Source organism: Peromyscus maniculatus, chromosome 12 (genome assembly GCF_049852395.1).
Source record: "Peromyscus maniculatus bairdii isolate BWxNUB_F1_BW_parent chromosome 12, HU_Pman_BW_mat_3.1, whole genome shotgun sequence".
Lineage (NCBI taxonomy): Eukaryota > Metazoa > Chordata > Mammalia > Rodentia > Cricetidae > Peromyscus > Peromyscus maniculatus.
The window spans coordinates 22,879,761-22,893,672 of record NC_134863.1 but is presented as its reverse complement, the minus strand read 5'-3'; the positions used below and the strand labels follow the sequence as shown (position 1 = coordinate 22,893,672).

Below are 13,912 nucleotides of genomic sequence, written 5' to 3'. Positions count from 1 at the left end.
GGCGTGCGCCACCACCGCCCGGCTCTTTAATTCTTTTTAATACAAGTCACTTAAACAAGTTCATTTAGTACTCAATTAAAGAAACTGAAACAATTATGCCACAGAGAAAAAAACAAACAAACTATGTAATAGTCAATAAGCAATAGTATTAAATTTCTATAAGATTTTCTGGGATTATTTTAACTAGATATACCTTTTCACCTTATACAATAATTTTATATTTTATAAGATTTATTTTGATTATTTTTGAGTGACTATTATGTGCATGTTCGTGTGTATCAAAGTAGGTACGTGCATATCTCTCTGGAGATGGAGATCCAGGCACTTGTGAGCCACCTGATGTAGGTGCTGGGAACTTAAGCCACATGCCTGGCAAGAGCAGCACGTGCTCTGAACCTCTGAGCCACCATCTCTCCAGTCTCTCCTTACACGCCAACTGAGCAATCAGTTCTCACATAGCAAACAGTTTAGCTGTCTTGTTTGCATAAGATGTTACAGGTACAGATGGATACACAGAACAATGACTTGTATTTTACAAAACTACAGTTGTCTGACCTTCAACGTTTTAGAAGGAACATGTATTATCTTTGTAACAGATCCATTTTGGAGGGCTACGGCGCAGACCACTAGAGAGCAGGATGACAGTGACATACAGCCCGCATTGCAGAAGGAAAACCATCTACCAGTTCATCTCACAGCAAAATGTAAAAGTCAAAGATACTTAGCTAACTTCTAAATCAAGGTGCACTGTAAACGTCATGTGGACTCCCAAAGAAAAGAAATATGCGACAAAATAAAAGTATTTTGTATTTCCTACACTGGAAACATGGTATATATTAAACTAGTACATTAAAGTAAGTTATCTCCAAGCTTTGGACATCATTTGACTAACACATGAATACTCCTTCAAAACGTGTATGGCTGGTAACCCTAAGGTGAAGAAACTAGACATGTCATAGAAGACACAAGAGAAAGCTTAAGGAGGACACCCCTGAGCTAAATCTGAGACAGTCTAAACATCAAAATCATTAGAAGGGTGAAAAATGACAACCAATGAAAGAAACATCTGCAAAGCTCATGGCAGACACAGAAGGCTTCTGATTACAATAAAATGTCAAGTGTTGCTGGACAGTGATGGCACACGCCTTTAATCCCAGGCAGATCTCTGAGTTCGAGGCCAGCCTGATCTATAGAGTGAGTTCCAGGACAGCTAAGGCTACACAGAAAAATCCTGCCTCAAACACCAAGGTGGGGGGAAAGGGGATATGCAGGGGTGTGGAGTGTTGCTATTATGTAACTATCACTTTTCAACAACCACAGTAACAAGTACTTCAAGTAAGAATCATCCATGGTGTCTCTTCCACATACGCACCTAAGTGCAAGGGGCAGATACTAGAAAGAAGAGAAATCAGACAACAGATAACTAGGTGATCAAACTTAATGTTACCATGGAAGGGAAGACAACACTGCATACTTCTGATATACAGAATCCTATGCCAAGAATACAAAATCTGAATGTAATTACAAGCAAAGACCAGATAAACCCCAAGTGGAAAAACATTACATAAATGCATATGAGCAGGAATGGGAGAGACAGCTCAGCAGTTCAGTACACTGGCTACTCTTCCAGAGGACCCAGGTTCAGTTCTTAGCATCCATATGGCAGCTCACAACTGTCGGTGACTCCAGTTCCCAGGGAATCTAATGCCCTCTTTTGGCCTCTATGGGTACTGCAGGCATGTGGTATACATGCACGCAAAACATTAATGCCCATAAAATAAAAAATAGATCTTTTTTTAAAGGAGGTGTCAAGGGGGAATTGTATTATTCAAAAAGGTCAATGTTGGAGCTCCCTGGGACATGGAGGCAGGAAGATTTCGTGTTCAGGGTCTACCTGGGCTACAGAGCAACTTCAGGGGCCATCCTGGTCAACATAGCAAGACATTGTCTAAAATTTTTTACGATGTTTTAAAAGGTGCGCTCGCGCTCTCTCTCTCTCTCTCTCTCTCTCTCTCTCTCTCTCTCTCTCTCTCTCTCTCTCTCTCTCTCTGTCCTTCCCCTCCTCCTCCTCCTCCTCCCGTCCCCCCTCCTCCAACTAACAGTAATATCCAGTCCTGGCCTATGTCCTGTACAGAGCAAAGGTTCCATCCTGCATAGAGGAAACAGCTTAGAAGCAGTTACAGATGCTTTTACAGCTCTGCTAGCCCAAGGTTCAAAAGAAAATTCATCCAGATCCAGCAACATCAAAACAATGCTGCGGTGCTGGGGCAGACAAATAAACAACTCAGCTTTAGGAAATCAAAACTACTACATGAAAAGTTCATAAAATTCTCTTAATTCCAGTCTGATCCATAGCCTGTTTTCCTGCTCAAACCTACCACGCAAATACAGTAACAGGCTAGAATGCAATCTCCATTACGATAAAAAACGCAATTTTGACATTTTAGCTCCAAAGAGTGCTAAGTTCTCAAATCCTGTTTATAAAAATCAACTCATCATTGCAAACAATCTCCTTGAAAATGATATTTTAAAAATAAATAAATAACCACTGCCCCTACAGACCAGCATGTCTTAAACTTATCATGGTTATTACAGTTAATGTAATGACAATGAACATAATGATAAGGGATATTGTAATTAATAAAGTAGACGAGGTCCTGGATTCAAAGTAGAGTTCAATTTCACATGACACAAGTATCTGAGGGTCCATGGGCAAAAACTGGCTATTTCTAGTGCCTCAGACTTTAATCCAGACAATGGTAAAATCGCCTCACTGGTGAATGTACCTCACAGGACGGAAGACTAAGTGAAGTGTTTGAAATTAGCCATTATTACTTTTTATATCATTCCCAGCAACAGTTTTCATGGGTTATTTGAGATCTTGGCTAGGAAAAACACAAAAAAGCTTCAATTAAAAGGAATCGAGAAATCTAAACATACATTTTTTTTCCATGGACGTACAAATGATGAAGGGGGATGATGGAAAGGAGCTCAAACCACTAAAGCCATGAGATAACATCCTGCACTTACAGGAAGTCCATCATCACAAACACAAGAAATAACAAATGGCAGCATGGACACAAAGGGAACCACGCTACACTACTGGTGGGAATTTAGATCTATAGAGCCACTATGAAAAACAGTCTTAGTTTCCCAAAGAAATTAAAAATACAACTACCATACAATCCAGGAATCCCACTTTTGGGGACAGATATACCCAAAGGAGATAAAATCACCACTTTGTAAGGATATCTACACACCCATCATGTTCACTGCAGCATCACTCATAAGCACAAGACACAGAAACAATTTAAATGTCCATGTATGGACCAAATGCTTTAAAAATGTGCTGGTTATGCACACACATATACATACATACAAACACAAACAAATCCATTCTTTAACAAAAAGTTTCATCTACTACAACATGAATGAACCTAGAGACACTGTGCTAAAAATACTAGACACACAAAAACACTGCCTGATTTCACTTATGTGTGGAATGCTTAAGAAAGTGAAGCTCAAATATGGAGACTGAGGATGAAATCTGTGGGTGAGAAGACCTAGGAAAAGAGGTTAAAATATGTGGGATACATGTGATGAACAAATTTAGAAATCTGATGTTCAACGTAAGGACTAAGACCAATAAAAGTATATAGTACTAGGGATTTTTGTTAGAGTAAGCAGATTTTAGCTGTTTTTTACTAAAAATAAAAGTATGCAAGATGATACACTAGTTGCTTCACTATAGTTCTACTTTATCTATCTAGCTCATAACATCATGTTGTAAACCTCAAATATACACATCACAATTTAACTTTTGTTTGTTTGGTTTGTGTTGAGACAGGGAACACTTCGGAAGAAGGTAGGAAGCGGAAGAGGGTGGCAGAGCTGGGAAATGCTGTACTCTGGACATGGATGGCATGGCCAGTGCACTAATGAGCTCACAGCAGGGAATGGCTGCTGGGGAGAGAATCGTTTTCTTTGTGTGTCTGTGTGTCCGTGTGCATGGCCACTGGTCGGTTACCCATGCACACACAAGCAGTACTAATTGGACTCGGTGAATTTTTTTATATATACAGATGGACAGACAACATGAAGCTGCGGTGCTCCAGGGGAAGTTGGAAGGAAAAGAATGGGGGGCGGGGTATGAACTCTATGTATGTAAAATATTAAAAATATAAGGTTAAAAAAAAAACAAAACTGTGGGGGCATTGGGAGTGTAGTCCAATGGCAGAGTGCTAATTTAGTGTGGGTTTAATCCCCGGTATACCTTCCCTTAAATAAAATTAAAGCTTACTATTTATTGCAGATAAAATGAAATCATGCACATCACATGACTAAATTTACCCAAGGATCTGAAGACAGACCTTGATACCAGAATCCTGTGCACAAGGAAAGCAGATGTGCTGAGAAACTACAGGCTACAGGCCAGGCAGGTGGTGGCAGTGGTGGTGCACGCCTTTAACCTCGGCAGAGCCAGGCGGATCTCTGTGAGGTCTGGGCCAGCCTGGTCTACAGAGCGAGCTCCAGGACAGTCAGGGCTACACAGAGAAACCCTGTCTCAAAAAGAAAGAAAGAGCTACAAGGGTAGACTGGTATGAAGCCTCCACAGACTCCCAGGGTCACCCTGAATCCCAGACACCTTAAAAATGACCTGAAATCATTATGAATCTGCGTATCTGGGTTTTGATATAATCAAACCATGTCGAATCTATCTAACTCACCAAACTTTCAAATATCATATGGGGGAATAATATATATTACATTTTCAAAGACGTTCTGAATCAATGACAAAAGGATGATATTCTCATTAATAAAAAAAATAAAGCCAGGTGGTGGTAGTGCATACATTAATCCCAGCACTTGGGAGGCAGAGCCAGGTGGATCTCTGTGAGTCTGAGGCCAGCGTGGTCTACAGAATGAGTTCCAGGAAAGGCTTCAAAGCTACACAGAGAAACTCTGTCTCGAAAAAACAAAACAAACAAACAAACAAACAAAAAATCACCAAATATGCTTGGGACTAACTTTTAAACAAATGTGCAGATAATGTGCTTTGTTGATAGAATTTAAAATATTTGACTCGAAAAAAAGCTGAAGCCAGCTGTGGTGGTGCATGCCTTTAGTCCCAGCACTCGGAAGGCAGGGACAGGTGGATCTCTATTAGTTTGAGGGCAGCCTGATTTACAAAGGGAGCTCCAGACCAGCCAAGATTACATAGTGAGACCCTATCTTCAAAAACAAACAAACAAACAAAAAGAACTTAGCTGAAACTAAAAAGTTAATAAAAATGACTGCTTTTAAGACTTTTCAATTTTTTTTCTTTGTTTTTGGTGGTTTTTTGTTTTTGTTTTTCAAGACAGGGTTTCTCTGTGTAGCTTTGGAACCTGTCCTGAAACTCACTCTGTAGACCAGGCTAGCCTCAAACTCACAGAGATCCACCTGGCTCTGCCTCCCAAGTACTGGGATTAAAGGCGAGTGCCACCACTGCCAGAATTCTATTTAATTACTAGAACATTTCCTACGTTTTATTAAATTGAGATTATCAATTTTAAGTTGCATCACTATTTCATGTGCCAGCAAAAATTTAAAAAAAATTAAATCCACAACCAAACAACAAATTAATAACAGCATATACAAGCCAGATGTGATTGCTCACATCTGAATCCCGGCATTCCAGAGCCTGCCTGGGCTACACAGAAGGGGAGGGGCAGGAAAGAGGGGAGGATATAGAGTGTGTAAGATGCCACCCAAATTCAGACATATTAAAATATTTTTTTTTTAATGGGGGCCAGTGAGATAGTTCAGCACAAAGGTGCTTGCCACCAACACTGATGACTTAAGTTCAATTCCCAGGTCCCATGTGATGGGAGGAGAGACAAATTCCTAAGTTGTTCTCTAACCAACATAAGTGGCACATGGGTGCTCACATGTAAGTACGCGTCTATACACACACTCTCTCCCTCTCCCTCTCTCTCTCTCAATATAATAAAAATAAGATTTTAAATGATATCACAGAACAGATTCAAAGTAGTTTGTCCTTTCAAATAACCCTAAGGTATCAGAAAGCTAATGTATTTATCAACTAGAGGAAAAGACAGCATTTCCATACCACCAAACCCCACAACCTCATACAGACTGTAACTGCACAAAAACAATCAATACTAACTATTACTTCAAAGAATCAATAAATACTGATGAAATTACAAAAACACTTGGCAAAGAACATGCCTACTGCCAAAAACACTGAACAAATAGGTTAATTCACTAAAACCTAAGAAAATGAGTTCTAAACTATAGTCCAGAAGCTAACTGCCTCTGGGTGGTGGCTCACACCTCTAATCCCAGCACTCAGGAAGTAGAGGCAGGAGGATCTCTGAGAGATCAAGGATAGCCTGGTCTACAGATCGAGTTCCAGAATAGCCAGGACTGCACAGAGAAACCCCGTCTTGGAAAAAACAAAAAATAAAAAAACAAAACCCTACCTGCCAAATGACTTTTAATTAGCTCTGGTCATCAGGCCTATTTTTCCTTTAAATCTAGATATAAACCCACATGCACCAGCTCAGGAAATAAAAGTGCTACCACTGAATGGAAAGCAGTCAATCCACAGTTGTTGGGAACTTTTTACCAGCTGAAAGTACACTGCAATACTACTTCAAAAAAACAGCAAAGATGCAAAGAAAAAAATCTTAACAGCTTAAAAAGATTCAGAATAAGAAGCAAACGTGTTTTGTGGTATTGTTTTTTGTTTGTTCACTTTTTAGCTCAGACTCTACTTAAACTCACTATTTAGCCCAGGTTGGACTGGAATTCCTGATCCTCCTGCCTCATCATCAAGTGCTGAAATTATAATATGTGCCAAAGAATGAATATATCAGTGCAGTAGAATCATCAACTCAATTATAATACACAAATACACAAAAACCACTACCAAAACATCTATTTCAGAATGCCTAAAATCTGTTACTTTTGTTCCACTAAAATCTGATAGCACATAACTGCTGTGGAATGTTGTTCTGTATGCTATGAATGTGTGTTGCTCTGATTGGTTGATAAATAAAATGCTGATTGGCCAGTAGCCAGGCAGGAAGTATAGGCAGGATAAGCAGACAAGGAGAATTCTGGGAAGAGGACAGCTGAGTCGGAAGCAAGATGTGAAGGCAAGACTGGAAAAAGGGTTAGTTTAAGTGTAAGAGCTGGTCAGTAATAAGCCTGAGCTAATGGCCAGGCAGCTGTATTTAATAGTAAGCCACTGTGTGATTATTTTATAAGCGGGCCGAGCGAGGGACTGGGGGGGTTTGGCGGGACCCGGAAAAATCTTCCAACTACATGTTAACTATTAGACATTAAAATACAAATAAGCCAAATAACAAAGTAAGTTCATTAAATAACGACATTATAAAGACAAATAAAATTCTCTAGTACAAACGTAAATAGAAAATAATCAAAATTCAATTATGCATATGAACAAACATTCAAAGCAGGCAAGGAAGAATACGCAACAACTGCCTCAAAACCTAGCAATCACAATATGGGGAGGGTCGATTCTATTTACTTTACTGACCACTCAGTTCTCCTAAGTAACAGCTTTCCCACACAGTAAGACTACAGTCTACATATACATGTGCATGTAAATGAGGACAAACAAGTCGTGCCGTTTTTTCTCTAAAGTGTCCCTACTATATAAAAATTTCTAGGTTTAATGTTGATCTAGAAAAATCAGCTAAAAAATTATTTTTCTCTTCCTCATTTGCTGGTTTTTTTTTTCCATCCTCCAAGGAACCAATCTGATGGTTCATTTAAACCTTAAACTTCATGGCTTAGAAATACAAATGCCAAAGTGTCTACTATAGCATTATCAAAATGCTGATAATTTCTGAAGGTGGGTGACAGATATATGGCCCTTCATCATCTCTCTATCTTTAATGCATGTTTTTAAGTCTGTAGTAACACTAAATTTTATAAAGTTTTAAGGTCTATCAAGTGTCTTACAAATATCTTTCACTCTAAAATTCAATAAAGAACATCAACACAACAGTAAGGCATGCATTGAAAACAGTGTTCTAATTACACCAATAATTATCTATCAACACACACACACACACACATTAGGCCTATCTGCTGGAAAGTTACTGGGAAAACGAACACAATGTGAGAAAGGCTATGTCTTATTTGAACATGTTATACAGCTGGTTTTTTTGTTTTTGTTTTTTAAATCTTGTTCTTAAACCTGGAAGCAATAAAGACCCTGGTATAGTAGTTTGCAAAATTGTAAAGTACACAAAGCAAGGTGTCAGAGACAGATCAATTTGTTTCTTATTTTGGGGATGGTATGGAAAACAAAAAATTCCATTTTTAAAAAGGCCTTACCTGCTTTCTAAGGTATCAAAAGCCCATTGCTTCAGTTCACCACCCACAGTCTACAGTTCATCAGCAGCCTACAACAGCTACATGAGTTTTCTGATATGTAATCACTGACAGTGTCAGGAACTAAATTCCAAACTTCAGACTATTTGTCCCGTTCTTTAAATCAATGAACTATCTCATATATAAGATACAGGAAAGAACAAGACTGTTACAATACCGTCTGTGGAATAAGGTAATTACTAGACAAGGCCATCTCTGAGATTGCTTTCCAGATCTAAAATTCATATTGCACAAATGCCACATTTAACAAAGATGTCCACTAAAGTGATGAGAGCTATCAGATATAGAACCCTCCACATATTTTCAAGGGGTCCAGAAATACAAGTCAAATATGGAAACACACCAATAGTTCAGTCATTAACACATTTCTACAACTTGTCCATATTTTAATAGCTAACACTAAGACATGAAATGCAGTTCTCAAAGTGCACAGAAGTAATCACACTGGTAAGTGTTTCTGGCTATTAAACATTTTTAGAAAGGACAGTGACCTAGCTGAAAAACCACACTAACTGACGATGTGCTAAACTAATGACCGTCCCACAGAGAACCACATACATCACCATTCTAAGTTTAAAGTCACAGAGAAGCATCATGCATTAGCGCAGTGGTCACAAACATAAAAAGTTTGAACTCCCACCTATTAAAGCTTGAAAGAGGTTGCTCTGAAATATGTTAATAACCCGCTCTATGGAACTTCTGAGCTGTCTGTCTTCAGTCTGGCTTAGTTTCGATCGATATTCTTCCAACAGATGCAATGCTCTCTGAGTATCTGAAAAGACAAGTATGGTTAACATTTCACAGATGTATTGTGTCTGTGTGCATTATTTACAGGAAAGTGGCATGTGCTCCATCTACAAGACATCTGAGGGGTTCCCTCAAAGTCCCTCCAAGTCAACCACTATCGTCACTCCATTCATGTTCCTATTCCCTACTAACACAGATATTGTCAAGGCTTTTATATCACAGGAGAGAAAGATGAGCAGTCTGTGGTTAACTGTGCACTGAGCAACCTAGTTTTACACTGCTTAATAGACAAGAACAAATTACAATTTGTCGCTTTAGCCCAAATTTTAAGCATTCCTAAGTGTCAGTCCTTAGTATCCCCCAGGTGCTCACAAAATAGTGTTGAGTAAGAATGACAAAGTGAAATTCTGAAGCAACAAAGTTTTTAAAAAGACGTGGTAGGGTACTGATTGCTTCTGTAACCACCGGAGATGTCAAGAAGGTGAGTTGAACGAACCTCTGTGTTTCCACCTTCTGAAAATGATGTGACGCTTAGATACCATAGGCAATAAAGGTGAGACTGCCCGCACATCAGTTACACCAACCTGTCAAAAACAGTCATCACAACGCTGATAGATGTTTCAGCGAGTGACGGCCGCACAAGAGCTGCAAGATAAATTCTCACCTTGCTTCCGGACCGGCATTTTTCTCCAGAATCAGGAAGGCGGCACACACACCTTTAAAAACACAAAACAGGAAGGAAAACTTGAACTAAAGCAAACAGAACCGTGGATCCAATAGTAACGCCCCCCCACCAACCCCCCCACCTCCCCCAACTTTCGACTAGGAAACACTCCAACCTTGGTGTGAGTGCTCACCTTCCAAAGTTTTCCCAAGTGAAAAGCCAGAGCTTTCCTTTCAGCCAAGGCAGAAAGCTGCTCCCCAGGGCTCAGGATCCCCCGATCCCCCCACCCCGCCACCCCGCCACGGATCAAGAGCGGACCCAGGCCCGCTTCGGAACGTCGCTCCGAAGCTTCTTCCCCCCCCCCCCCCCTCCGCAAAGCGCACCTGAAGACGAGGAGCGGGGCCACCGCCACCGCGCCGTGCTCGCCGCGCTCCCCACCTGCTGCCGCCGCCGACCGACCGACCGGCCCGCGGAGCAGCCGACCAGCCGCGCCGCGCAGCGCCCCGTCGAGCGCCCGGCGGCTCCCCCCGCCCCGCTCGGGCCCCCTCCTCTCTCGCTTGCCTGGCTCCTCGCTCGCCTCCTCCCGGCAACTCCAGCAGGGGCCGGCCCGGCCCGGGCCGCCGCCGCCGCCGCTCGCTCGCTCGCCGCCGCTCTCCGCGCCGCCCTCGCGCCGCTCATGCACCTCTCGGCGGCCCCCACACCTGCGGCGCCGCCGCCGCCGCCGCCAAGTTGCCGCGAGCGGCGAGCGCGGGCGCCCCGGTGCGCTCGGGCCGGACGCGGAGCAGCTCCCTGGCCCGGCCCCGCTCCACGTACCCCGCCCCGCCCCGGCTCGAGCTCAGCCGAGGGGGTGAGGGGACGGGGAGGGGAGGAGCTCCCGTCGGCTGCCGCACCCCCCCCTCTCCCTCCACGCGCCGCCGCCTCGGCCGCCGCCGCCGCCGCCCCGCTCGCCCCGCTCGCCTCCGGGCCGCCCCACCCCCGGAACCTCGCCTCCTTCCGCGGTCCCCCCCAGTCGCTCTCCCCCTAAACTTTCCGCCAAGATGGCGGCCCTGGAGCTGGCCGGGGCGCGCGCCCACGTGACTGCCTTTCCCCGGGCGCTCTCAGCCAATGAGAAGTGAGGAGGCGGCTCGCTCCGAGCCCGGGGCTCCGGGCGCTGCTACCTTGGGGCTGGGCAAGGGAGGAGGGCCGGGAGGGGAGGGCGCCGGAGAAGTGCGAGGGAGACCCGCCGGCACCCAGAGGGGAGCGCGCCTTGCAGAGAGGAGCCCCCGTCCGAGTGGCCCCGAGGACAAAGGAGCGGACACCCGCGCTCTACAGGTGGGCTGGAGTGGCGTCGGGACGGCCCGCCGCCGGGAACTGGCGTGCGCCAGCCCCCGGGGATGCTGGAGGCGTCGGGGAGGAGAGCCGTGGCCTCACCTGCGCCGGATCCAGGACGCCGACTCCAGACGCCCCTGAACCCCGCGGCACACGTGCCGGCCAACTTCAAGGTTCTTGCCCGGCACGCCCGGGGTGGATCCCCAACCAGGAGAAACGAATTTGAGCCGACTGCGCCGCCACCCACGTCTAGGGGGCGGAGGAAGAAGGGACTTGGGAGGGGCAGGGGTCGTCCACGTCTTCTTCCACTTTGTACTGGTTTTCTAAAAATGCCTCGCGTCTCAGAGGTTGGGGGAGCTTCATTGAGGACTGGGTGTATGTCACACGGTGATGGACGGACTGATTGGCTGAAAGTTTGAGGGTGTCAGAGGATTTTTAGGTCTTAGTGGTTAACTCCTAGCATGAGCGCGCTGAAGGGTGAAAAGAGGGTCCCTCATTCATTTTTCTCATTCATTCATTCACTTGTGTCCCGCCCAGTGATGCTCCCAGGTGTTACCCATATTATGGCTGCCCCTTTAAGAACTCACAGCGAGCTGCTCCTAACCCTCACACCTGCTTTAAATTTCTAACACTTCAGAGCCCAGCAAACAGCCCCAAAGAGTTGAGCCAGAAGTTTGAGCAAGTTCTCCGAGTCACTGCCCAGGTCTTTGAGCTGCTTCTGAGTAACAGGGACTTTTCTGCTCCGTAGCCCTGGAGAAAAATTTCCCCAAAGCCGTCAGAAGTTACTGAGGTGGAACCAGAAATCCAGAGATTGGAATAAGGCTGGATCAGCGAGATGGTTCACCTGGTTAAGGTTCTTGCTTCTGAGCCCGAGGACCTGAATTTCATCCCTCAGACCCACATGGTGGAAGGAGAGAACCTCCCACAAGTTGTCCTCTGAGCTCCACGCACATACACAGAGCCAATCAGTAAATGTTCTGTAATTCAAAAGGGAAAAATTGAGGTTTTTCAATAAACCTGACAGCCTTTCAGTGAGACTCTGTCCTTGACCAATGGAAAAGTCTGAGAAGGAACCTTGTACCGTAACCGTAACTCGGAGGTATGCTGACGGCTGGGTTTCGCTTTTGGATTTTCCCTTAGACTCCTAACTTATGAGAACCTTGGGACTTGAGAGCTCACGTAGGTCGGCTTTCAGTTCAGAAAGGTCCAGAAAGGGAAGAAAACACTCCCCATGCCATCTAAGCTGCCCAGTGGCCACAGTGTACAGCTCAGCCTTCCTAGCTCCAGCCCAGGGCACTTGACACGGATTCCAGACAAGCATGTCGGCAGCGTTGGTCATTAGGCACGCTGGGATCTTGAGCAACAGTAAAAGCCACATTGCAGAGAGGAAATGGGTCCAGAGAGCAAATGCGGATGGCTACTGAAAGAAAAGGATCTTAATAGATGAGTGGGGGTGATTGAACAGCGCAAATGTCTGGTGGCTTCATATTATTGTCAAGACTTCACGGATATGCTGCCAGTATAATGACTCCAGTAAGGAACCATTCTTAACCTCCATGTCTCTGGTCCCCATAGAACCATCCTAAAAATAGAATTTCTCCAGAATTTGGGATGGAGGGAAATTTGTCCTCTTCCTTGCTGTTAACTCTGTTCATGTATGTTCAGTTGCTGGGAAATGCAATGGGGATAGAAATAGCAAGGTCCAAAGCTGTGCTTTCAAGGACCCAAAGCCCTGCAGCAGATGGATAAAGTTCAGTGATTTCTGGCCAGGGGAACCTGAAGAGTAAAATCCAAATGTGTGTTGGTCCTTAGTGTCATCCTAATCCTTCCCTGAAAACCGAGAGAAAGGGGCAATGATAAAGGGCACATCGCGATCCTCAGCGGCACCCCGAGATTATTGTCAGCGATGTCCAAAGCCAGGAATGAACCCAGTACTTACACTACTTGAGGGGTTGGGACAGGTCCAGATCTACTCCGAGGGGACTTTACTGTTATTCTTCATTTCTGTCCCTCTGTGTGAATTAGTTAGGGCTATAGAACAAGTTCCTTGAAGCTTAGGAACTTAAAAGAACAATAAATAATACCACAGCCTCTATGGGGCAGGAATTGAGGGGCTCCATAATTCCATGACTCGGGTTCAGGACCTCTAGAAGTTGCAGTCCTCTGAAGACTTAGCTGGGTCCAAGGAGGTTTTATAGGGGGTCTGTGAGGGGGTTGAGAAAGGGCCTCACTACGTAGCCCTGACCGGCTTGGAACTCTTGATGAAGACCAGGCTGGCTAGCAAACATGCTGGAATGCTTTGGGTTTTCAGTCCCCAAGTGCTGGGATTGTGGGGGTACACCACCAGACCCCGTGTCTTTCGGCATGACTAATTCCCATGGCTATGAGCAAGAGGCTTCAGTGTCTCGTCATGAAAACCTGACTGCACCACTGCTGGAGTGTCTTCATAACACAGTGATTGACTTCCCCCAGAGCACGGGGATCTAGGAAGGCAAAGCAGAAACCATAGTATTTCTCATGCCCCGGTCTCAGGAGAAACACTGGTTTTGATCCATTCTGGTTACTTAGAAGTAGCTAATTTATAAACAAGAGTCTTATCACAGCACTAGGGGATTTGACATGTAATGACAAACGCATTCCTCTAAATCAGCGGTTCTCAACCTTCCTGGTGCTGTAACTCTTTAATACAGTTCCTCATGTCGTGACCCCCCCAGCCATAAAATTGTTTTCGTTGCTACTTCCTAACTGTTAACTTGTGCCACT

At 44.5% G+C, this 13,912-nt stretch overlaps 1 protein-coding gene across 12 annotated transcripts in view; it reads right to left on the bottom strand.

Moving 5' to 3' along the window:
• The window catches only part of Dlg1 (discs large MAGUK scaffold protein 1), a 206,914-nt gene extending 195,641 nt beyond the window's left edge, over positions 1–11,273 (bottom strand). For 11 of the 12 annotated variants that reach the window (XM_076548686.1, XM_076548689.1, XM_076548688.1 and 8 more), the window contains exons 1-3: positions 10,403–10,540; positions 9,842–9,893; positions 9,071–9,202 (exon numbers count right to left, since the gene is read on the bottom strand). In XM_076548686.1, coding sequence (XP_076404801.1) covers positions 9,071–9,202; positions 9,842–9,860 — 151 coding nt within the window. In that variant the 5' untranslated portion in view covers positions 9,861–9,893; positions 10,403–10,540. Of the gene's footprint in view, positions 1–9,070; positions 9,203–9,841; positions 9,894–10,402; positions 10,541–11,251 lie in introns of those variants that run through there. The other variant, XM_076548687.1, reaches the window with a different exon arrangement.
• Positions 11,274–13,912: the final 2,639 nt, after the last annotated feature.